Genomic DNA, 26679 nt, shown 5'->3' with positions numbered 1-26679 from the left:
ATGAATGCCTTAAGTGCTTGTTTTGTTAACTAAAATCAGTGCTAAACCTTATTTTAAATCATAATAACAAAATCTATACTTTTAAGTAGCAGCCCAAAACATTGCCTTTGCCTTCTGCCTCCCATAGTTACAATCTAACGCACTTTTTATGCAATTCTTGCTCTGCCTCATTAGCCTCCCTTATACTGGGTTTATAGCATATTAGAATGATAAGCCATTGAGACTGACCTGTTGCAATAACAGCAGATAAAACGCAGGGTCCGGTAAGGAATCCCTTCATGGCGAGTTTGTGGCAGACGCAAGGTTCTGAGCATCAGGTAAACATAATATCTGCCAGCCAAGAACCAGCTGTCTGCATGGTGAATTGGAAAGATGGCGGGTACCCAGGGGAGATATTTTCTAGAGAATTATAATTAAAATATACAGAACGGTATAAATAAGGAAAGGTGCAGAGAAGCAATTCTGTAGTGTATCATTTGTTTCTGCTGCAGAAATCATACAGGGGTGAAAACAACTCCCATGATGCTCAGCGTGCCCCTGCACAGCAAAAAGCTGGTGATGGTAACATTAATCTGATTTTAGGGTTCAGCATCCTATTGGCACCTTTCCCCCCACCCAAGGGGCCCCAAAGTAATAGTATTACCAGGATCTTCTCTAATGAATCAGTAGGAATTAACTGTAGGAATTAGATAAACCCACACCTGCCCAATGTGCTTCCAGCGTTAGCTTCCGGAATAACTGAGTTATGAGAAGAGCCCCTAGGGGGCAGGATAATAATTAGAGCAGTAAATTAAATAACATAGTTTGTATAAGTGGTAATTATCCAAAAATGTATCCGTTTAAGTTTAAAGGAACAGTAACACCAATTTTTTTTAATACTTAATTCCCCCTCAAAACAGCTACAGGTATGGGATCCCTTATCCAGAAACCCGTTATCCAGAAAGCTCAGAATTATGGAAAGCCTGTCTCCCATAGACTCCATTTTAATCAAATAATTCAGAATTTTAAAAATGATTCCCTTTTCTCTGTAATAATAAAACAGTACCTGTACTTGATCCCAACTAAGATATAATTACCCCTTATTGGGGGCAGAACAGCCCTATTGGGTTTATTTAATGGTTAAATGATTCCCTTTTCTCTGTAATAATAAAACAGTACCTGTACTTGATCCCAACTAAGATATAATTACCCCTTATTGGGGGCAGAACAGCCCTATTGGGTTTATTTAATGGTTAAATGATTCCCTTTTCTCTGTAATAATAAAACAGTACCTGTACTTGATCCCAACTAAGATATAATTACCCCTTATTGGGGGCAGAACAGCCCTATTGGGTTTATTTCATGGTTAAATGATTCCCTTTTCTCTGTAATAATAAAACAGTACCTGTACTTGATCCCAACTAAGATATAATTACCCCTTATTGGGGGCAGAACAGTCCTATTGGGTTTAATTAATGTTTTATTGATTTTTTGGTAGACTTAAGGTAGGAGATCCAAATTACGGAAAGACCCCTTATCCGGAATACTCTTGGTCCCAAGCATTCTGGATAAGGGGTCCTATACCTGTATAATGATAGGTAATGCTTACTACCCCTTTGATTTTTTTTAAAATCTGACTCTGAAAATTCCCCATAGCAGAAAGGGGAAAAGGCAGCGGCAGCTTGAATTCCTCTGTGTGCTGAGCCGGAAGTCAGCTTCATGTCAATAACCTAAAGCACTGGAGCTTTTTTTAAAATGTATGCTTTGGTGCTTCAGGTCCTGCATGTACAGCTGACTTCCGCTCAGGAAGGAATTCTTCCACTTTTTGCCTTTCTGCTATGGGGCACTTTGCAAGTCAAATTCTAGCTGAAGATTTTATAAAATCCAAGGGGAAGCCTTACCTAGTATTATAACTGTATTGAGGAGAATTAAGTATTAACAAATTTGTTGTTACTGTTCCTTTAATAGAATATTTTCACCCACAAAATTTATTAGTGGTGTTAATTCTGGGGGGGGCAGGGGGTGTCAGGTTCTGCTTCTGTTATTTGTATGGTCTTCTGTTAGTGCTAGGGGATCTGCCTACTTCTATTGTAAGCTCTACTAGACAGAACTTTTATACTTTGATTGTAAGCTTTGTGGCACAGGCATCTCTGTGCTTGAATCACAAGGTCTATGGAGAAAGGAACTGCGACCTCTACTGGGCAGGGAAAAGAACTGCAGTTCCTATTGTCTCCCAACTGCGGAACCCCCTGCACATAGCCCTGGGTACATGGCACTTAATCTTTATAACTGTATTTTTTTATTTATTGCATTATTTATTGGCACTGCTTGTACTATATAATAACACACAGCACTGGCTATAAAAGTATAATCTGTAGAAGCCATTATATGATTTAAACTTTCTGTTCTTTTTGGGAAAAGTACAGAAAAATCCATCTTTCACTATGAATGTGTGCTGGGCTTTCATCCTGTTTTATGTACTCTCTTGTACTGGCAGTTCTGATAAGTCAATACCAGTAATTAGTCCCTGGATCTAGTTACCTGCCTTCTCTTCTACACAGAAAATTTTTAAATGAGATCCAACTGGCAAACAGTGGTGCACAGCTCCATCTAGAGGACAAATACTGCCACTGCAAACCTATAAAACAATACTTAGGAGAGAGAAATCAGTGATACAGGTATGGGACGCATTATCCAGAATGCTTGGGACCTGGGGGTTTTCGGATAGGGGATCTTTCTGTAATTTGGATCTTCATACCTTGTCTGTTAAAAAATAATTTAAACATTAATTAAACCCAATAGGATTGTTCTGCCCCCAATAAGGGGTAATTATATCTTAGTTGGGATCAAGTACAGGTACTGTTTTATTATTACAGAGAAAAGGGAATCATTTAACCATTAAATAAACCCAATAGGGCTGTTCTGCCCCCAATAAGGGGTAATTATATCTTAGTTGGGATCAAGTACAGGTACTGTTTTATTATTACAGAGAAAAGGGAATCATTTAACCATGAAATAAACCCAATAGGGCTGTTCTGCCCCCAATAAGGGGTAATTATATCTTAGTTGGGATCAAGTACAGGTACTGTTTTATTATTACAGAGAAAAGGGAATCATTTAACCATGAAATAAACCCAATAGGGCTGTTCTGCCCCCAATAAGGGGTAATTATATCTTAGCTGGGATCAAGTACAGGTACTGTTTTATTATTACAGAAAAAAGGGAATCTTTTAACCATTAAATACAGGGCCGCCATCAGGGGGGCACAGGGGGTACAGCCGTCCCGGGCCCGGACGATTTTAACTTTAAAAGGGGGCCCGGCGCTGCTACAGTTCTCTTAGCTCGGGCCCCCTTTAATCTATTCCGGGCCCCTGTCATTGGTGGTCAGCGGTAATCCTATTGGTCGCGCCCCGTGCGTACATGCACGTCAGTACGCACGGGGCGCAACCTTATAAAAGGGCTGGCGTCTTTCGGCACTCAGAAGCGCAGTGCTGTTGGGAACGAAGGACCTCGCCGGAGGAGCCGTCGCCGGAGGAGCCCAAGGAGGGTTGTGCTGTGCTGGCTACCAATGTAATAGGGGGATTGCTGGCTACCAATGTAATAGGGGGGTTTGCTGGCTACCAATGTAATATGGGGGTTTGCTGGCTACCAATGTACTAGGGGGCTGTGCTAGCTACCAATGTAATAGGGGGATTGCTGGCTACCAATATAATAGGGGGGGCACTGCTGGCTACCAATGTATTAGGGGGGGCCCTGCTGGCTACCAATGTATTAGGGGGGTTTGCTGGCTACCAATGTAATAGGGGGGGGGGCACTGCTGGCTACCAATGTATTAGGGGGGGCCCTGCTGGCTACCAATGTATTAGGGGGGGGCCCTGCTGGCTACCAATGTACTAGGGGGGCCCTGCTGGCTACCAATGTACTAGGGGGGCCCTGCTTGCTACCAATGTACTAGGGGGGGCCTGCTGGCTACTAATGTACTAGGGGGGGACACTGCTGGCTACCAATGTACTAGGGGGGGGACACTGCTGGCTACCAATGTACTGTGGGGGGCACTGCTGGCTACCAATGTACTGTGGGGGGCACTGCTGGCTACCAGTGTACTAGGGGGGGCACTGCTGACTACCAATGTACTGTGGGGGGCCTGCTGGATACTTATGTACTAGGGGGGGACACTGCTGGCTACCAATGTACTAGAGGGGGGACACTGCTGGCTACCAATGTACTGTGGGGGGCACTGCTGGCTACCAATGTACTAGAGGGGGGACACTGCTGGCTACCAATGTATTAGGGGGGGCCCTGCTGGCTACCAATGTATTAGGGGGGTTTGCTGGCTACCAATGTAATAGGGGGGGGGGGCACTGCTGGCTACCAATGTATTAGGGGGGGCCCTGCTGGCTACCAATGTATTAGGGGGGGGCCCTGCTGGCTACCAATGTACTAGGGGGGCCCTGCTGGCTACCAATGTACTAGGGGGGCCCTGCTTGCTACCAATGTACTAGGGGGGGCCTGCTGGCTACTAATGTACTAGGGGGGGACACTGCTGGCTACCAATGTACTAGGGGGGGGACACTGCTGGCTACCAATGTACTGTGGGGGGCACTGCTGGCTACCAATGTACTGTGGGGGGCACTGCTGGCTACCAGTGTACTAGGGGGGGCACTGCTGACTACCAATGTACTGTGGGGGGCCTGCTGGATACTTATGTACTAGGGGGGGACACTGCTGGCTACCAATGTACTAGAGGGGGGACACTGCTGGCTACCAATGTACTGTGGGGGGCACTGCTGGCTACCAATGTACTGTGGGGGGCACTGCTGGCTACCAGTGTACTAGGGGGGGCACTGCTGGCTACCAATGTACTAGGGGGGCACTGCTGGCTACCAATGTACTAGGGGGGGCCCTGCTGGCTACCAATGTCTCATATCTGTGAGTCCTTTGTATTTGTGGGAGGGGGGCCAAGAAATTTTTTTTTGTGAGGGGCCCCGTGATTTCTGATGGCGGCCCTGATTAAATAAACCCAATAGGACTGTTCTGCCCCCAATAAGGGGTAATTATATCTTAGTTGGGATCAAGTACAGGTACTGTTTTATTATTACAGAGAAAAGGGAATCATTTAACCATTAAATAAACCCAATAGGGCTGTTCTGCTCCCAATAAGGGGTAATTATATCTTAGTTAAGGTTAAATGATTCCCTTTTGTCTGTAATAATAAAACAGTACCTGTACTTGATCCCAACTAAGATATAATGACCCCTTATTGGGGGCAGAACAGCCCTATTGGGTTTATTTAATGGTTAAATGATTCCCTTTTCTCTGTAATAATAAAACAGTACCTGTACTTGATCCCAACTAAGATATAATTACCCCTTATTGGGGCAGAACAGCCCTATTGGGTTTATTTCATGGTTAAATGATTCCCTTTTCTCTGTAATAATAAAACAGTACCTGTACTTGATCCCAACTAAGATATAATTACCCCTTATTGGGGCAGAACAATCCTGTTGGGTTTATTTAATGTTTAGTTAATTTTTAGTAGAGTTAAGATATGGAGATCCGAATTAGGGAAAGATCCCTTATCCAGAAAACCCCAGGTTCCCTGTCTTCCCAGTAGAAATAAACTGTAGGAATTAGATCAACACACACCTGCCCAATGTGCTTGTTAGCGATCGGAATAACTGAGTTATGAGATGAGCCCCTTGGGGGGCAGAATCACAATTAGAGCAGTAAATTAAATAAAAATAATTTGTGTTAGTGGTAATTATCAAATGCACCTGGGACCCTAAGGGCCCTTTAATTTGATGTAATTCACCAGAATGATCATTGGTCCTATTTTCTAATCCAAAATAGCAGAAAAATCACCCACAAAATATTATTTTATTAGTCAGTGGCATAACTACTGGGTGGACAGGGGGGTGTCTAGTTTTACTTCTGTAATTTGTATGGTCTTCTGGTTAATGCTAGGAGATCTCCCTACTAGACATGGACCTCCATACTTTGATTGTAAGCTCTGTGGCACGGGCATCTCTGTGCCGGAATCACAAGATCTATGAAGCAAGGAACTTAGATTGCAACCTACAGTATACTCCTCCATACTTGAACTGTAAGTTCCAAGCTACAGGGATCTTCATACTAGATTGTAAGGTCTATAGAGTAGGGGCCTCCATGCTTAGCTGGAAGTATGGAGGTCTAACTAAGATTGTAAGCTATAAGGGGCAAGAATCTCCATACTACAAGTAAGTTTAATGGAACATAGTTACATAGTAAACTGTAAACTCTAAGAGGTATGAACTTTCATATTTATGGGACCTCTGATTTTAGATTGCAAGCTGTAACGGATAGGTTCCACCATACCTGGATTGCAAGATCTATGGGGCAAGAATCTCAGTATTCAGTTTGCAACCTCTATAGGGCAGGAACTTCCATCAGGGCCAGAACTAGGTGCAGGCAGGTGCCTTGGGTGCAACAGAAGGAGGGGCGCAAAATGCAGCTCTCCCCAACCAATGGAATCTCTGGGGCTCCAGGGGATCTTGTCCATGCAGGCTGAAGGGGAGCAGCATTCCCTAGTCTGCTTTAGAGTGACACTAGGTGCCAAAACACTGCTGATTAAAGGGGTACCACTCTATGCAGAGTCAAGAGCCGACAGAACCTACACCTGACCCTGTCAATGTGTTCCTGACTGACTGGTAAAGTGCTCACACCTTCCTTCCTCCTTGGTGGAGTCTCAGCTGCTCATGTAGATAACTACATCCCTCACCAACTACAGTGAGGTTCATGGAATATAGTCAACCATTTGCCAGCCTCCCTATGTAGTGTTTGGCCCGTTGGCACCTTAGCATTTCACTTCTTCATCAGCCACAGAGGCTGTAGCCCACTACACAGTGCAATGTATGGATTTCCAAGGTGGCAGGCACGGCCAGATGGATCTAGAGGTTCCCCCAACTGCTTATGACAAACCTTCCTATTGGATATTTCTGCATAAAGGACTTTCATATTACGGTTTCCACACCTATACAATGCGTAGACTTTCTTTGCTTTACTTGCTAGCACTTCCTGTCTCTCAGAAAACTAATTACCAGTCCACTGAGACGCCCTTAATAATGAGCTGCTCAAAGGCTGCTGCTGCTTAGAGAAGGGAGGGGTTTGTTTGTACATATATATGTTTTTTTATTGAAACAATAATCAGATTGTCATTTTATCACAAGTCCTATTTATTGTGTTAATATTTCCAAATATGTTTTAGATGTATAATGTCCCTATTAATGAACATATAGAGAAATGTATAATATCTGAACCTCTATTCTAATGCAAGGTTTTTTTTAGAATATAGAGTTTATGACTCTCAAGCCTATAATTACAGACACCAGAGGGGGTTGGACAGCATTATTCAGCCCCAGAGCCTTACTGCAGGTCAAATCCATTCTAGTCGTTCTTATTGCCTTGATTTCTGGGTACGAGAAGTGTCTTCTTGATGATCCGGCTTTGCAAATGCTGTCTGTGGTACAGCCATGAAAGGACTCTTTAGTCACATCATTTTCTGCAAAATAAAGGGTTGAGGGTGATGAAACCAGAACCCCTACATACAGTATTTGGCCCACCCTAATCTATTCCAGTCAAGCAATTTTTTTGGGAGTCCAAATGAAAATCTTAATTCAATCTTAAAAATACGGTATTAAAACAATATATACAGAAGACTCAAACACTACTCTTAATAGAGGATTTTAGATGGGTTCTAGTGATGCCTGGGTCACAAATGAATTGACCCACACCGACCCGATCATGGGACAACTCAGTCTGACCCTACCTGGCCCAACATTTGCTTGCAATATTATACCCAAGCCTGACCCAAACATCTCAATGGAGGGGGTGGCATAATGGTTTTGCCCTTATCAAGGGCTTGGGACAGACCATTGATGTCACCGGAATAGATATCAGACTTGCTACCCGTGCTTTGGCCGTCCAACCCCCCACCCACCCATAGGTCCTGTAAGTTCCAGGCCAGCCCCACACTTCTAAAGGGCTCCATGTCCACCATGACAGAATATTCTATTATGAAGCTTTAAAATCTCATCCGCAAACTAATGAAAATGTCTCAGCTGTGGCTAGATATTCCTAACAAACAATCTCATTCCCTACATCCATTTAAGGGGCTGTATAGACCCATATTGTTTCCTAAAAATGGTTAGTAACCCTTCTCTCTATTGGGAGACAAGGAACTGATCAGCTGATAAACCGACCACCCTCACACTCCTCCGATTGGCTTCTGCATCCTCGTTCCTGAACCCCCCAATCACGTTGGGTTACTGGATCCGGCTCAGAAAGGATACTTCCATACAGAAATAAAAGTAAAATTGTGGGACAAAATGCAGCTGTATTTGGGCGAAAAACTGCAAATGCCAGTTATGGTTTTGATTCGGCTTGGTATTCGGATGAATCTTTTGTGGAGGATTCGGTATTCGGCTGAAAAATAATTGTGCATTGTGCACTGTACATACCAAACGTATCTTTACTTATGTAGTGGATGCAGTGACTCTCATTTCCAACACACTTCATCGGGTATTTCTGCAAACATGTATCCGAATTTGAGACGTAGCAAGAGGGACAGGTCAGCCCATTGGGTTCTGAGTCCATGGGAGGAGCTAAAGTACAAAGAAAGCATGTTTAAAATTGTTTGTTATTGCTGTAAATGATTTTCAGTAACAATTATTATTATTATTATTAACATTTATTTATAAAGCGCCAACATATTCCACAGCGCTGTACAATAAGTGGGTTTCATACATTGGACATACAGAGTAACATATATAGCAATCAATAACTGATACAGGAGGTGCAGAGAGCCCCGCCCAAAAGAGCTTACAATCTACAAGTGGGCTGGAAACGTCATTCCCATTTCCCACAGTTCTCAGCTACAGGAAGCGTCGTCTTGGATGGATTCTAGTAGGTATAATGATGAGAAACAATGGAGGTGCACAGGTCTGGATCAAATCATAGGTTGAGCACAGGTCTAAAACAGACCCGTGCAGGACTCTACCTGTGACTGGGTGTCTGACTGCCCTCGTCTGGTCAAAAGAAATCCTTACAGCCACAAAACAGAAAAAAATACTGCTTCTTGTATTGACTTCCTATCCCTTCCCAAGCACCAGGGACTGCACCCCACTCCCCTCTTGAGGCCATTGTCCCCAGGTCAGTAAGTCTGACCCATAGGCAGTCCATGTGAGGTGAAAAAAACATCCCAGTAATCCCATGTCCGAATTAATATCCTTCTTCAAACCACATATCAGGGAGCAGAAACCCCCAAGATTGCACAGGCCCTACAGGCCCTTCTCCATCATTAGCTAACAGCTGCTGTGGCCTTAGGGTTTCTGCTCCCATAATAAAAGGCACTTAGTTTGCCTATTGGTAACTCATAGCACCCAATAAGGTGACATGACCCCCAAGTTTGCTGTGGATATATGCTGGCTATGTGCTGCAAGGGCTCATTTACATCTACAAGGGCAGTTGCGCTCCCCTACTTTTCCGCACAGTTAGTTGTGCATTAAACCCCTTTCATTGAAGGTACTTGCGTCAAAATGCATTATTTGCAGTTCCGTATAGTTGCACTTGGCACGCTCAGTCCTTGCTGCCTTCCATTACTGTGTCATTACTTGATGCAGAAGAACCCTGGAGCTACTGCCACCTCCTGATTATAGCGCTAGCTATAGAGTTCCCGTCTCGCCCGGCATCACTTGTGCCTAAAGAATCACTTGCACTTAGGGTTGCCACCTTTTCTTCTGGCCTTTACTGTCTGATGAAGTAAGGGGTGGGGGATGGGTACGAGAAGGGGCGGAGTCATTACATCACAGGGAAAGTCCCCCCCAATGACTTTCCTTCTCTTTCTTTTCATGGCGCAAAATAAAATCAAAATTCAGAAAATGACCTATTTGAACTTGACTTCGTCAGGCCATGAGTCCTACTGCTGCCGGCCAATATAGGCCAATTGGTTTTACAGTTGCTATTCCAGAATGAGCGAATTCCTGCAATAAAAACGAATGTTGTTAGAATTATATTTGTACTTACAGATGGGAACGGGCGGATTGCAACCACTAGTGGAACAGCACGTCGTATTGATTCCAATCTTCTTTTTATTGCTTCTCAGTGTGCCGACTCGGCTGCACTCTCTTGCTTGCCCGCATCTTTTATTAACATAAGTGACGTCTTGTCCGTCTGAAATACATGTGAATTTGTTTTGACTTGTCTTGGTGGCAGCCCTGTACTGTCTAGGAGCTATGTACATTTCAATTATAGTAACATAGTAAGTTGGGTTGAAAAAAGACATACGTCCATCACGTTCAACCATAATGCCTATATATAACCTGCCTAACTACTAGTTGATCCAGAGGAAGGCAAAAAAACCCTTCTGAAGCCTCTCGAATTTGCCGTAGAGGTAATCCTGCCATATTTTTGAGTGTTTCCTATATTTATACCCCTGGCTAAAATAAAGCAAAGTTCGCAGTCAGGGTGTAATGAGTATGGCAGGATGAACCAAGGGTAAAAGCAAAAAGACAAAAAAAAAAAACAAATTTAATCTGGAGATATTGATGTCTCTGGAGGTGGAGAAAAAAAATAATGAAATAGAGACAAAAGGGCACAGTAAAGATGGAAGATGAAGGAAAAATGTGGGCGAAATGTTTCGCCAGGCATGGATTCGCGGTGAATTTCCATTTTTTGGCATTGGCGGATTATTTCGCGAAACGGATGAAAAAATTCGCTGTGGAAACATTCGCCACACGTCCAAAAATTGTCGCCCGCGTCAAAATAATAGTCGCGGGCGACAAAATAATAGCCGCAGGTGACGAAATAATAGCCGCGGGCGACGAAATAATAGCTGCGGGCGACAAAATAAAAGCTGTGGGCGACAAAAGAATAGCCGTGCGATGAAAGAATAGCCGCGGGCGACAATTTTTTTTTGACGTGCGACATTTTTGCCGTTTCACGAATTTTCCGCCGTTCGCGCATTTTTCGGCGAGCCGAAACAGGACAGATTCGCTCATCACTATTACTGTGTAGTGACTCCACCCAAAATCACACCTTTTTACAGAAGGGCTAGTGATGAGCGAATTTGTTTGCCAGGCATAGATTCGCAGCGAATTTCTGCATTCCGCCATTTCGCCATAGTTTTGTGAAAATTCCGATAAAATTAGCCGCAGAAAAATTGGCTGCGCATCAAAAAAAAGTCGTGGTGGAATCAAAACAGGCGCGGTTGGATAAAAAAGGCACAGTTGTGTAAAAAATGGGCGTCAAAATGGGCACGGATAACAAAAAAAGACTCAGGCGACAAAAAAAAATTGTGCTACAAACACGTTTCGTGGATTTTCCGCTGTTTTGCCCATTTCGCTGTCGTTTTGCGCATTTTTCAGCGAAGCGGGACAGATTCGCTCATCACAAACAAGAACATATTCCCCAGTAAAAAAAACTCAGCAAATGAAAAAGTGGTTCAGGTGGGGTTACGTTCTGGGCAGTAGCAACGTTATAGACCAACATAAATAGCTTAGGAAAGACCGATGTTGGTGTGAAACGTTAAGGGTCAGAAGAACCCCTACTCCTGGTGGTGCTGTCTGTCATAGGAGGGCCGGATGGATGTGGCCATTGAGTGACTTCACATCACTGGAGGGGGATAGGTGGGTACAGGGACCCAGCTTTTAGCCACCTGAAACATCCCCTTAAACCCGCAGAATCCGTAGGTTTTACACTGGCTTGCCAACCGCTATAGGCAGAAGCTAGACCCAGAAGTAGACTTGTCCACAGGGTCGGAAAAATCCCGGTGGGCCCCCGGCTCTAGTGTGCCCCGGCAGCCCAGACCCGACCCTTGCCGGCACTCCCCCTCCCGACCGCTCCTCCCCTGACACGTTAAACTTACGCGCTCGGGGGAGGAAGTCGGGTGGGGGGCCCTGCAATGGGGGTTAGGGGGGTCCCTGTGGGAGGGGTTAGGGGACGCGCCTGACTGGGGGCACCTGCAGGGCCCTGGGAAAGGAGCCCCCGTGGGCCCTTCACCCCCCAGGCCGACCCTGCTTGTCCACCATATATTTGAGAATGGTTTAACCAGTGGCCTTCCAAAATCTTGAATCTAATTAAAAGAATGTATCTTTTCAATGCAAATTCTAGATCTGTACTAAAAAAAAATCAAACCTACTGTGTATGGTCCTTATTTTCTCCGTCACACAAACATCTTCCTGAACACCACAAAGTTGTAACTTTGTGTAGCAGGTTTTGGTTCTATAATAACAACTTTGACAGAACAAGAAGTTTCCTGTAATAAAAGAAATGAATATATATATCAGTTGAAATAATCCTGTGTTTAAAGACTGACCCTGCGAGGAAAGTGCTTGTAAGGAGGTAAAATAAAAGGATTATTTTATGAGTGCATATAGTTAAAGCTATGTGCAGGGCCAGCCAGCAGGGGGAGCCAAGTCAACCTGCTGGGCCTATATAAGGCAGTGCATTGGCTGTGTACTTGCTCTCTTAGCCTGTTACAGGAGAAAGAGAGTTCTCTGTCAAAAGATTTGTTGTGTCTGTTTTCCTCTGCCAGAGACACGCAGCTCTCTGCTCTCTCCTCTCTCCTGCTCCCCCCTCCCTCAAGAATGCTAAGAACTCACTCCCCCCCGTTAGGAATGTGCATCTGAGCCAATCAGCAGGAAGCTGACTCATAGGGGCACATTTACTAATCCCTGAATCCGAATCCCGAATGGGAAAAAAACAGATTGGAAACGAAAATTTAGCGATTTTTTTCGTCGCCGTCGCGATTGTTTCGTATTTGTCGCAACTTTATTGTATTTTGCGCGATGATTTCGTCGCGTCACGATTTTTTCGTATTGCGCTATAGTAAATGGCGGAAAAACCAATCTGAATGTTTCGCGACGGCGATGAAAAAGTCGTGAAAAATATATGATAAAGTCGTAACGGCGACGAAAAATCGCGCAAAATACAAAACAATCGCGACGGCGATGAAAAAAATTGCAAAAATACAGATCATTACAAAAAAAACGCATTCAGACGCTTTCGGACGTTCGTGGATTAGTAAATGTGCCCCATAGTCTAACTAACTGAACATGTAGACCGGTCTTGCTTTTGGTGCAGGAGCGAGGCATTATGGGAACTTTCTTTACACAGCTCAGCGTTTTTTCTTCCTGTTTGGGAAGAAATATGGGGAGACTTAAGGGCACTATTGAGAGAACTGAAGGCATGTGAGTATGTGAGCATATGCCTACCAACTGTGTTGAGTTTCTCCAGCTTAATTTTTTGAAATACTTCTATGTGGATTCAGTTAATAAAGCATTTCCAGTTTAAAGGAGAAGGAAAGGTTAAAACTAAGTAAGCTTTATCAGAAAATATGTAAATACAGCCCCTCTCTGCTCTCTCCCCCTTGCATCTCTGCTGTAACCTGAGCTACCAGCAGCCAGAGCTGCAGCACAGAAGCTTCTGAGACCAATCTAAAATGGAAGATGCTATCATAAACAAACGGAGGGAGCTTCTAGGGCTGTTAACTTAGGTATGGTAAAACTTTCTTCATAATATGTATATATAGTGTTCTAGTAGGCACTGTTGTGTCTAATCTTTAGGCAATAAAGTGGCAGTATGACTTTAAATTTCAAGAAAAGTTCAAGAATCACTGGCGGCCATTTTATTGGCATATTCTGAGTACACCTCCAACATACGCGACGGCAGTTGCATGAAAGATTTATTAGTAAAGCTGATAGTCCCTGGAGCAATGGGTACCTCCATTTAACCATAGCCGTACTCTACCATCTGTGCCCCAGGTTGTAGTTACTTACTGACAGGCAGGGAAAGGGTGGTGTCGTTTCTGTTGCATATATAGCGATTATTAAGGGATGGATTTACGATATAAGTTGCATTGCAGTGATCGGTTGTCGCGCAGCCCCTTGAATATCCTAAAACTGTTGAAGGAAACAGAGGAAAAAAACAACAGCATTATTTGTTCAGATCCCTGTATTTAAAATAAAGTGAGATTTTAAGATTAGGGGCCCCACAAGTGTATTGTTATAGTGGTTTCCAAACAAACCCGCATACAGAGAGAGTGTTTATGTTAGACTATAAGCCTTTTCCTCCAATAAGGGGTAATTATATCTTAGTTGGGATCAAGTACAGGTACTGTTTTATTATTACAGAGAAAAGGGAATAATTTAACCATTAAATAAACCCAATAGGGCTGTTCTGCCCCAATAAGGGGTAATTATATCTTAGTTGGGATCAAGTACAGGTACTGTTTTATTATTACAGAGAAAAGGGAATCATTTAACCATTAAATAAACCCAATAGGGCTGTTCTGCCCCCAATAAGGGGTAATTATATCTTAGTTGGGATCAAGTACAGGTACTGTTTTATTATTACAGAGAAAAGGGAATCATTTAACTATGAAATAAACCCAATAGGGCTGTTCTGCCCCAATAAGGGGTAATTATATCTTAGTTGGGATCAAGTACAGGGACTGTTTTATTATTACAGAGAAAAGGGAATAATTTAACCATTAAATAAACCCAATAGGGCTGTTCTGCCCCCAATAAGGGGCAATTATATCTTAGTTAGGATCAAGTACAGGTACTGTTTTATTATTACAGAGAAAAGGGAATCATTTAACCATTAAATAAACCCAATAGGGCTGTTCTGCCCCAATAAGGGGTAATTATATCTTAGTTGGGATCAAGTACAGGTAATGTTTTATTATTACAGAGAAAAGGGAATCATTTAACCATGAAATAAACCCAATAGGGCTGTTCTGCCCCCAATAAGGGGTAATTATATCTTAGTTGGGATCAAGTACAGGTATTGTTTTATTATTACAGAGAAAAGGGAATCATTTAACCATGAAATAAACCCAATAGGACTGTTCTGCCCCAATAAGGGGTAATTATATCTTAGTTGGGATCAAGTACAGGTACTGTTTTATAATTATAGAGATAAAGGAAATCATTTTTAAAAATTAGAATTATTTGCGGAACTTTCGTATAATGGGTTTCCTGATAACTAATTATTGTCAATGTCAATTATTGTTTAGGGCAGTCAAAGTTTTAGCCCCACATTAAATCCAATATGTGGCTGACTTGTTTAAGGTGGCCTAGTTGGCCACTGATGACAGTAAGGTTGCCAACTTTTGCCAGGCTTTAAATCAGGACAAAGGGCACTCATGCTTGACGTCAGTGACGCACGGTGCAAACCGCCGCCATCATCATACCATGTCATCGCGTGATGACGTCAGGGGCGGGGTTATTGCATCAGTCGGATGAGGTATTCTAATCAGTTTTCAGAATTTTAAAAACCGGCACAACCGGCACAAATCTTTTTAGGGGACCTGTCCGCTCATGTCCCCCGTTCCCTTCGCCGATTTGCGGTGGGGTAGATAAGAAAGTGGCTGGGGAGGGGACATCTCTAACAATTATAGAGGAGGCAGACCCTGTGGTACAGCCCCCCCTTGTCTTCTGGGCCCCCACGACCATGGGGTTTGCTTCCTCTATACTGTAACTCTACTGAAGATAGAGAATCATTGAAGAAAAAAATAATATTGTCTTTTGGCCTGTGAAGGAGTGAGTAGAATTTACATGAGTTGAAGTGGATGCAGGTTTTCTCTTCCCCGGTGCAGGCCATGGAGTATTGTGGGATGCAGTTCTCCCCGTGACAGGCTGGGCACGTGTGGCCGTTCTTCTCAGCGTTCAGTGGCATCACTAAGGATAAGAGGAAAGATAAATTAGTCAAGGTTAAGAGGTATTTAAAGCCAGCTGGAAGCCAATCACAGGGTGAGGTTGTAATGGGGGGTAGTGATGAGCACATCTGTTCCGTTTCGCTTTGCCAAAAAATTTGCGAATCTTTCAAAAGATCCGCGAAACGGCAAAAAATTCACGAAACGCCAAAAATGTTGTGCGACAAAAAAATTGTCGCCCGCGGCTATTATTTTGTCGCACGGTTATTGTTTAGTCGCCCGCGGCTATTATTTTGTCGCACGGCTATTGTTTTGTCGCCCGTGGCTATTATTTTGTTGCGCGGCTATTGTTTAGTCGCCCGCGGCTATTATTTTGTCACCCGTGGCTATTATTTTGTCGCCCGCGGCTATTATTTTGTCGCACGGCTATTGTTTCGTCGCCCGCAGCTATTATTTTGTCGCGTGGCTATTGTTTCGTCGCCTGCGGCTATTATTTTGTCGCGCGGCTATTATTTTGTCGCCCGCAGCTATTATTTCGTCACACGGCTATTCTTTTGTCGCCTGCGGCTATTATGTCGTCGCGCGGCTATTCTTTTTTGACGCCGGCGACAATTTTTGGATGTGCAGAGAAATTTTTCCGCAGCTAATTTTTTCATCCGTTTCGCGAACAATCCGCCAATGGGGGGGGGGGGGGCTCTCCAGAGACCCTGCCTTTCATGTAAGGTTTTCCATTTCCATTAATACATTTTCCCCAACTTTCCACAAATTAAATATTTGGCACATTAAATGTTTCAGAACCGGCGCAGGGCTATAAAAACATGAGGTACTTACGGGTCGGGGTCGGGGCGGTGCAGTTGTCCGTATTACAGCAGCTTGTGGCATATCTTACTTTTATAAGCGGAGTTGAAAAGCTGATATTTACGTTACAATCCTCGCTTTGCCAGCACCCGCTCCAAATAGGTGTATGCAAAGTTTCACCAAGATCTGTAAAGTAAGATTAAATGTATTTTGCTATTGGTTGTGGAGATGTAGTAGCTCTATGGCAATTATGGGATTCTCTCCCAGGCATTGGCCATTCATCACCAAAACCCCAATAAATAGTTGGGATCAAGTACAGGTACTGTTTTATTATTACAGAGAAAAGGGAATCATTTAACCATTAAATAAACCCAATAGGGCTGTTCTGCCCCAATAAGGGGTAATTATATCTTAGTTGGGATCAAGTACAGGTACTGTTTTATTATTACAGAGAAAAGGGAATCATTTAACCATTAAATAAACCCAATAGGGCTGTTCTGCCCCCAATAAGGGGTAATTATATCTTAGTTGGGATCAAGTACAGGTACTGTTTTATTATTACAGAGAAAAGGGAATCATTTAACCATTAAATAAACCCAATAGGGCTGTTCTGCCCCAATAAGGGGTAATTATATCTTAGTTGGGATCAAGTACAGGTACTGTTTTATTATTACAGAGAAAAGGGAATCATTTAACCATTAAATAAACCCAATAGGGCTGTTCTGCCCCAATAAGGGGTAATTATATCTTAGTTGGGATCAAGTACAGGTACTGTTTTATTATTACAGAGAAAAGGGAATCATTTAACCATGAAATAAACCCAATAGGGCTGTTCTGCCCCAAATAAGGGGTAATTATATCTTAGTTGGGATCAAGTACAGGTACTGTTTTATTATTACAGAGAAAAGGGAATCATTTAACCATGAAATAAACCCAATAGGGCTGTTCTGCCCCAAATAAGGGGTAATTATATCTTAGTTGGGATCAAGAACAGGTACTGTTTTATTGGTTGTGGAGATGTAGTAGCTCTATGGCAATTATGGGATTCTCTCCCAGGCATTGGCCATTCATCATCAAAACCCCAATAAAGCCAACAGTAACACCAAAAAAATGTTCTGAAGTCATACAAATATCATGTAGTGTTGTCCTGTGTGTTTGCTGAAGAAACACTACTATTGTTTACAGTAAAACCCTAATTTTACCTTTCTCAGGGGACTGTGTCAAAACAGCATAAATTCTGGTAAAACATTAAATCCAGCAAAGAAAAAAGGCAGTTTGCTAGAATGGTGCTGCAACAAAATAGCGTGAATTCTGGGAAGATGTCAAATCTGGGGACATAAAATTTGGTTTCTACTGTATATAAATGAGCTGCTGTGGAGCTGTGGGGACAGCCATTCAAAGGAGAAAGGTTACATAGTGGATAAGCTCTGTAGAATATAATGGCATTCTACAGAGCTTATCTGTTATCTCCTTTTTAACTTGTGCCATTTAGCCTTATTTCTACTGCCTCCATTGCTAGACAACAACTTGTTATATATTTAATAGTAATGTTTCTGAAACAAACTGGTGAAATATTGATATAAATAACTGTTTGGTTGCAGCGAGGTATTCCCAATTTTAATGCGGTGCTTTCGACATAAAGCAGGATCAAACATTCCGGGAAGATGGGGGTTATCACTTGAGGAAGGGCAAACTCTTGAAAAGTTTGATCCTGCTTTGTGTCGAGAGCAACCTGCTGCAGCCATACAGTTATTATCATTTTTTGCACTTATTTGCACACTGGGGTAGGAGGAGGCCAGTTTAAATACTTGTTATGCCCAGAGCATTTATCATTATAGACTTTTATTCCCCTATTATATCATACAGGGGTTTGACTCTCCCTCCATACTGGTCTCTCTCTTTACTTCGCACTTTGTATTTACATTGGTTCTGCTCTCTGTACATCACTGGTTTAGTATTGGGCTGTACTCACAATATAGTGTATTTTCATATGAAGTCAGGCACACCTCCCCTTCTTTACACTCCATATATGTAAGGCAGCGTTTTTTACTTTCAAAACATCTAAGGCAATATAGGGAATACACTGAAAGAGAGAATGCAAAATGGCAAGGAAAACCAACAGCAGTTAATTATCAGATTAGCGACGTCTGTACAGTAACTGAGCAGAAATGGGATCTTGTTGCCCCTTAGAGGTATGGGTTCAAGGGTTTCTTTTGTACCATTTATGTTGCCCCCACATTACTTCCTACCAGAGAATTAGTTGGGGTCATTTATGAATGCAGGTGCAGTGTTCAAAGTTACATTTCACAATGTTTTTTCCCCCTAAATTCAGCTTTCATCCCCAAAATTTCAGCATCACTGTTGCAAAATGTGTGCAACTGAGCTGCATTTCAAAGATCACGTGTGTGCTGTTGTGCTATAATGGACTGTTGCATGTACTGATGCCATTTATTAAGTACTTAATAATAACCGTATAGTTGCTCAGTGCCAATGCACCTCTGTCTTTTTGAGCACATTTCCTTTGCTGCAGAGCTCAGTTGCTCTGACTGGACACGGGGGGGCCCAGCCATCAATTTACTGGGTAAGAAGGACAAAGGAGCTGACTTATAGCAGCTGGATAGAAAAATAAAAATTCACCAAGTATCTGTAGAGGAGCTGAGTGGACTGAACAAAGTAATGGACTCAAGGAGCAAGTAAACCCTGCCCCTAACCTATACAATGTGGCACTGATTCCCCAGTCTCATGATACTCCAGCATAATGAGAGCCTACAGGGTAATGTAATAAAAGCAACTAAGTTTGCCAAAAAGTCTCAGATGTGCCTTTTTGCCCAATCTGTGTCCAGCCCCTTGTTATTACAGTCAATGGCTTCCAGGATGTGCTATTCAGAGCGGTATTGGCACTTCCCTGCTGGCACAGAAAATGCTCAGTGTAGCATTAACCAAGGCAAAGCTCTTTGTGTTCCTTGGAGCTTTAGATAATACATATTGACCTCAATGTGTTGTGTGAATGCAATAGAGAACGTAAGTTGTAGCTCCACTACATATGTGGGCAATATATAACCATAACCACAAGAGGTCACTAGAAACACACACATAAATACCAACACTTTGCTGCCTCTCTGGTGCTAAAATAGGAGAGAGAGGAATATAGTGTTTATGGTCTGGATAGTGTATTTATCTGATATTCTTTCTGGGAGACAATTAAAGAGTAATTTTATATCCCCCCCATAGAAGGTACCTCCAATAGTAAATGCCCCCCATAGACGCTGCTTCTTGTGGCTCCTGCTCCTTATGCAGCTCCTTCTACGGCGGCGACAGGACCTTTTATAAGGTTGCGCCCCGTGCTTACGTGTGACGTCACACGTACGCAACCTTATAAAAGGGCCTGTCGCCGCCGTACGAGGAGCCGAATAAGAAGCAGGAGCCACAGGACGAGACGGAGCCGGAGCACTCGGCTGCAGCCAGCGCATCCCGCTGGCCTGGATAGTTTAATGAATGTTCTGCATTTCCGTAATGTGGGACATTCATTGAACAATCCGGGACAGGGATGCGCTGTAAAACCTGGGACTGTCCCGCGAAAAGCGGGACAGTTGGGGGGTATGGCAGGGGGTACATTATCCCTTATAATACATGGGATTTATATGGTCACAGAACCCCTCAGTGACTTCTAATATCCTTATCATTTACAGTAGGGGGTACATTATCCCTTATAATACATGAGTGATACTCAGAGTTCCCTGTATAACTCAGCCTGCAGCCTTGTGCCTTTATATGGGCACAAAACCCCTCAGTGACTTCTAATATCCTTATCATTTACAGTAGGGGGTACATTATCCCTTATAATACATGAGTGATACTCAGAGTTCCCTGTATAACTCAGCCTGCAGCCTTGTGCCTTTAAATGGGCACAAAACCCCTCAGTGACTTCTAATATCCTTATCATTTACAGTAGGGGGTACATTATCCCTTATAATACATGAGTGATACTCAGAGTTCCCTGTATAACTCAGCCTGCAGCATTGTGCCTTTAAATGGGCACAGAACCCCTCAGTGACTGCTAATATCCTTATCATTTACAGTAGGGGGTACATTATCCCTTATAATACATGAGTGATACTCAGAGTTCCCTGTATAACTCAGCCTGCAGCCTTGTGCCTTTATATGGGCACAGAACCCCTCAGTGACTGCTAATATCCTTATCATTTACAGTAGGGGGTACATTACCCCTTATAATACATGAGTGATACTCAGAGTTCCCTGTATAACTCAGCCTGCAGCCTTGTGCCTTTATATGGGCACAGAACCCCTCAGTGACTGCTAATATCCTTATCATTTACAGTGTGAGGTACATTATGCCTTACGTGTCTCCTAAGGGGCCAAACTACCACAAACTAAGGGTGCCGCAGAGCCAAAATAATTCATTTATTGTATAATATCATAATTTAACGAAAAAAAAACCCCAAATACGTGCATGTACTGCTGGGGGCCTTTATGCACCGTAGAGCTATAGTAGCTTTTATTTTCCCCCTGCGAATGGCCCTTAATGCAAAATAACACTCACATATATCTGCTCAGAAATACACCGCTGTCACTACATTGCATCAGTTTCTTTTAATTGATGCAAGTTATTTATACTGTACCAACAGCAGCCTGTGAATAGTGTGTGTACCTACAGGAACCTCTAAGGGATGCCTCGCTCCAAAACAAATCCTGCAGGTACCCAATATGTGCAAATTGATGGAGTGTAGTGAGTTGTAGTTACACTACAGCGTTGGCCCCTTTAAGAGTGGGGCTATTTAAGGAAGTGCATGATGGAGGTTTCCTTTTAATATAATGTTTGAAGGCGAAACGCGTTGCAGTTATTTAGATACAGTATCTGCAGGTTCGTCCCTCTGCAGGCTGTGAAGTCACTGGCATGGGCTATGATGTGGTGATTGGCCATCAAACGGGCTATCCAGGTCAAAACTGGACAGGTGGTCTTAAGGACATTCCTTGAGTTCTTTATGAATTGAATTTATTCATTTCTAGATACTTGACGTCCCGTGATTGAGAAGCCGCTTACAGAGACCCCACTAACGCCTGTGTTTCTATTACTCCACTTACTGTGACCCCACTAACGCCTGTGTTTCTATTACTCCACTTACTGTGACCCCACTAATGCCTGTGTTTCTATTACTCCACTTACTGTGACCCCACTAACGCCTGTGTTTCTATTACTCCAATTACAGAGACCCCACTAACGCCTGTGTTTCTATTACTCCACTTACTGTGACCCCACTAACGCCTGTGTTTCTATTACTCCACTTACTGTGACCCCACTAATGCCTGTGTTTCTATTACTCCACTTACTGTGACCCCACTAACGCCTGTGTTTCTATTACTCCAATTACATAGACCCCACTAACGCCTCTGTTTCTATTACTCCACTTACAGAAACCCCACTAACGCCTGTGTTTCTATTACTCCACTTACAGAGACTCCACTAACGCCTGTGTTTCTATTACTCCAATTACATAGACCCCACTAACGCCTGTGTTTCTATTACTCCAATTACAGAGACCCCACTAACGCCTGTGTTTCTATTACTCCAATTACATAGACCCCACTAACGCCTGTGTTTCTATTACTCCACTTACAGAGACCCCACTAACGCCTGTGTTTCTATTACTACACTTACAGAGACCCCACTAACGCCTGTGTTTCTATTACTCCAATTACATAGACCCCACTAACGCCTGTGTTTCTATTACTCCAATTACATAGACCCCACTAACGCCTGTGTTTCTATTACTCCAATTACATAGACCCCACTAACGCCTGTGTTTCTATTACTCCACTTACTGTGACCCCACTAACGCCTGTGTTTCTATTACTCCAATTACAGAGACCCCACTAACGCCTGTGTTTCTATTACTCCACTTACAGAGACCCCACTAACGCCTGTGTTTCTATTACTCCAATTACATAGACCCCACTAACGCCTGTGTTTCTATTACTCCACTTACAGAGACCCCACTAACGCCTGTGTTTCTATTACTCCAATTACATAGACCCCACTAACACCTGTGTTTCTATTAGTCCACTTACTGTGACCCCACTAACGCCTGTGTTTCTATTACTCCAATTACATAGACCCCACTAACGCCTCTGTTTCTATTACTCCACTTACAGAGACCCCACTAACGCCTGTGTTTCTATTACTCCACTTACAGAGACCCCACTAACGCCTGTGTTTCTATTACTCCAATTACATAGACCCCACTAACGCCTGTGTTTCTATTACTCCAATTACAGAGACCCCACTAACGCCTGTGTTTCTATTACTCCAATTACATAGACCCCACTAACGCCTGTGTTTCTATTACTCCACTTACAGAGACCCCACTAACGCCTGTGTTTCTATTACTCCACTTACTGTGACCCCACTAACGCCTGTGTTTCTATTACTCCACTTACTGTGACCCCACTAATGCCTGTGTTTCTATTACTCCACTTACTGTGACCCCACTAACGCCTGTGTTTCTATTACTCCAATTACAGAGACCCCACTAACGCCTGTGTTTCTATTACTCCACTTACTGTGACCCCACTAACGCCTGTGTTTCTATTACTCCACTTACTGTGACCCCACTAATGCCTGTGTTTCTATTACTCCACTTACTGTGACCCCACTAACGCCTGTGTTTCTATTACTCCAATTACATAGACCCCACTAACGCCTCTGTTTCTATTACTCCACTTACAGAAACCCCACTAACGCCTGTGTTTCTATTACTCCACTTACAGAGACTCCACTAACGCCTGTGTTTCTATTACTCCAATTACATAGACCCCACTAACGCCTGTGTTTCTATTACTCCAATTACAGAGACCCCACTAACGCCTGTGTTTCTATTACTCCAATTACATAGACCCCACTAACGCCTGTGTTTCTATTACTCCACTTACAGAGACCCCACTAACGCCTGTGTTTCTATTACTACACTTACAGAGACCCCACTAACGCCTGTGTTTCTATTACTCCAATTACATAGACCCCACTAACGCCTGTGTTTCTATTACTCCAATTACATAGACCCCACTAACGCCTGTGTTTCTATTACTCCAATTACATAGACCCCACTAACGCCTGTGTTTCTATTACTCCACTTACTGTGACCCCACTAACGCCTGTGTTTCTATTACTCCAATTACAGAGACCCCACTAACGCCTGTGTTTCTATTACTCCACTTACAGAGACCCCACTAACGCCTGTGTTTCTATTACTCCAATTACATAGACCCCACTAACGCCTGTGTTTCTATTACTCCACTTACAGAGACCCCACTAACGCCTGTGTTTCTATTACTCCAATTACATAGACCCCACTAACACCTGTGTTTCTATTAGTCCACTTACTGTGACCCCACTAACGCCTGTGTTTCTATTACTCCAATTACATAGACCCCACTAACGCCTCTGTTTCTATTACTCCACTTACAGAGACCCCACTAACGCCTGTGTTTCTATTACTCCACTTACAGAGACCCCACTAACGCCTGTGTTTCTATTACTCCAATTACATAGACCCCACTAACGCCTGTGTTTCTATTACTCCAATTACAGAGACCCCACTAACGCCTGTGTTTCTATTACTCCAATTACATAGACCCCACTAACGCCTGTGTTTCTATTACTCCACTTACAGAGACCCCACTAACGCCTGTGTTTCTATTACTCCACTTACAGAGACCCCACTAACGCCTGTGTTTCTATTACTCCAATTACATAGACCCCACTAACGCCTGTGTTTCTATTACTCCAATTACAGAGACCCCACTAACGCCTGTGTTTCTATTACTCCAATTACATAGACCCCACTAACGCCTGTGTTTCTATTACTCCACTTACTGTGACCCCACTAACGCCTGTGTTTCTATTACTCCAATTACAGAGACCCCACTAACGCCTGTGTTTCTATTACTCCACTTACAGAGACCCCACTAACGCCTGTGTTTCTATTACTCCAATTACATAGACCCCACTAACGCCTGTGTTTCTATTACTCCACTTACAGAGACCCCACTAACGCCTGTGTTTCTATTACTCTAATTACATAGACCCCACTAACACCTGTGTTTCTATTAGTCCACTTACTGTGACCCCACTAACGCCTGTGTTTCTATTACTCCAATTACATAGACCCCACTAACGTCTCTGTTTCTATTACTCCAATTACATAGACCCCACTAACGCCTGTGTTTCTATTACTCCACTTACAGAGACCCCACTAACGCCTGTGTTTCTATTACTACAATTACATAGACCCCACTAACGCCTGTGTTTCTATTACTCCACTTACAGAGACCCCACTAACGCCTGTGTTTCTATTACTCCACTTACAGAGACCCCACTAACGCCTCTGTTTCTATTACTCCACTTACAGAGACCCCACTAACGCCTGTGTTTCTATTACTCCAATTACATAGACCCCACTAACACCTGTGTTTCTATTAGTCCACTTACTGTGACCCCACTAACGCCTGTGTTTCTATTACTCCACTTACTGTGACCCCACTAACGCCTGTGTTTCTATTACTCCACTTACTGTGACCCCACTAACGCCTCTGTTTCTATTACTCCACTTACAGAGACCCCACTAACGCCTGTGTTTCTATTACTCCAATTACATAGACCCCACTAACACCTGTGTTTCTATTAGTCCACTTACTGTGACCCCACTAACGCCTGTGTTTCTATTACTCCACTTACTGTGACCCCACTAACGCCTGTGTTTCTATTACTCCACTTACTGTGACCCCACTAACGCCTGTGTTTCTATTACTCCACTTACAGAGACCCCACTAACGCCTGTGTTTCTATTACTCCACTTACAGAGACCCCACTAACGCCTGTGTTTCTATTACTCCACTTACAGAGACCCCACTAACGCCTCTGTTTCTATTACTCCACTTACAGAGACCCCCCTAACGCCTCTGTTTCTATTACTCCACTTACAGAGACCCCCCTAACGCCTGTGTTTCTATTACTCCACTTACTGTGACCCCACTAACTCCTGTGTTTTTATTACTCCACTTACTCCTGTGTTTATTACTCCGCTTACAGATTACCCACTACCCCTTCTGTGTATATTTTTCCTTTCAGTAACGTGTTTAGGTAACCACCTACAAAAAGTATGTCTATTACAAATAAATCTTCAATGAAATGGTTCTTCTCCATTGTGTAAAGTGAAGAAAAGAAGTCATTCAAAACTTCTTCTCCCTGTTGCCATCAACCAGTTTATCTGAATCCAAGCATTCCTCAGCCCCAATCTATCTACTGATACCAAGGTCCCACACCCTCCTTCTTAAAAAATAATCTGGGATCTACTCTACACATCGCAGCAATGTCCTTTTCTAATTTTAGTTTTGAAATGACTGATTTATTTTCCGGATGCTGGTGTATCCATGCCCCAGCTAACTTGAATGCCTCAAATGCTTTTTACCAAATATTGTTGGTGAACTTTATTTTAAACCATTATGATTTTTTTTCTACAGGGAATGTACAGAGACTTATATTCTTATGTAGACATCCAAAGCATTGGTTATGACTTGTCTCACCCTAATCTATATGTGAAGCTTTTTATGACTGATTGTAGCTTGGCCTGATTTCCCTTTCTTATATTGGGAGGTTTATAGCATATTATAATTATAACATTCATATCCATCTTAAGTCCACCTAAACTTTTGCACCTATACGGACACCTATAAGGGCTATACTCGATATACACTTTATGTGTGGCTTTACTTCTGATTTTACATAAAGAAATATGGCTCTATTTTCTACTATTCATCTACTTTCCTTCTATCCCTCTATGCACCCCAACAACAAACCTATTATAACTATTAAACCATTAAGACCAACCTGTTGCAATAACAGCAGACATTACGCAGGCTCCGGTAAGGAATCCCTTCATGGTGATTTTGTGGCAGTGTTCTGAGCATCAGGTCTTTAGTAAATGTAGTATCTGCCAGCCTAGAACCAGGTGTCTGCACATTTAGGATTGCAAAGATGGCGGGTACCCTGGGGAGAGTTGTGTTTTTTTCGAGAGAGTTGTAATTAAAATATACAGTAACAGTATAAAAATAAGGGAAGGCACATAAAAGCGATCCATTTTAGCTGTAGTTTGGCATTTGTTTGTCAATTGCAGAGCTGATTTTAGAGTTCGGCA

General features: G+C 43.0%; 1 protein-coding gene across 1 annotated transcript; it reads right to left on the bottom strand.

Moving 5' to 3' along the window:
- Positions 1-7290: 7290 nt before the first annotated feature.
- Positions 7291-26525, bottom strand: LOC101731055. The gene is made up of 9 exons (XM_018095789.2): positions 26373-26525; positions 18441-18551; positions 16502-16654; positions 15573-15695; positions 13791-13913; positions 12152-12268; positions 10039-10185; positions 8475-8618; positions 7291-7516 (listed from the first exon to the last, which is right to left on the bottom strand). The coding sequence occupies exons 1-9, from the start codon at positions 26422-26424 to the stop codon at positions 7299-7301; spliced, it is 1188 nt and encodes a 395-aa protein (XP_017951278.2). The 5' UTR covers positions 26425-26525; the 3' UTR covers positions 7291-7298.
- Positions 26526-26679: the final 154 nt, after the last annotated feature.

This window comes from Xenopus tropicalis, chromosome 7, assembly GCF_000004195.4.
Source record: "Xenopus tropicalis strain Nigerian chromosome 7, UCB_Xtro_10.0, whole genome shotgun sequence".
NCBI lineage: Eukaryota > Metazoa > Chordata > Amphibia > Anura > Pipidae > Xenopus > Xenopus tropicalis.
This window is presented reverse-complemented; position numbering and strand designations above follow the sequence as displayed.

Coding starts and splice junctions, on each gene's coding strand:
- LOC101731055 (XM_018095789.2), bottom strand. CDS start 26,424: ATGAAGGGATTCCTTACCGGAGCCTGCGTAATGTCTGCTGTTATTGCA. Junction 13,914..15,572: donor CTGCATCCACTTCAACTCAT/GTAAATTCTACT, acceptor TTCCTTCAACAG/TTTTAGGATATTCAAGGGGC. Junction 10,186..12,151: donor GAAAATAAGGACCATACACA/GTAGGTTTGATT, acceptor CATGTATTTCAG/ACGGACAAGACGTCACTTAT.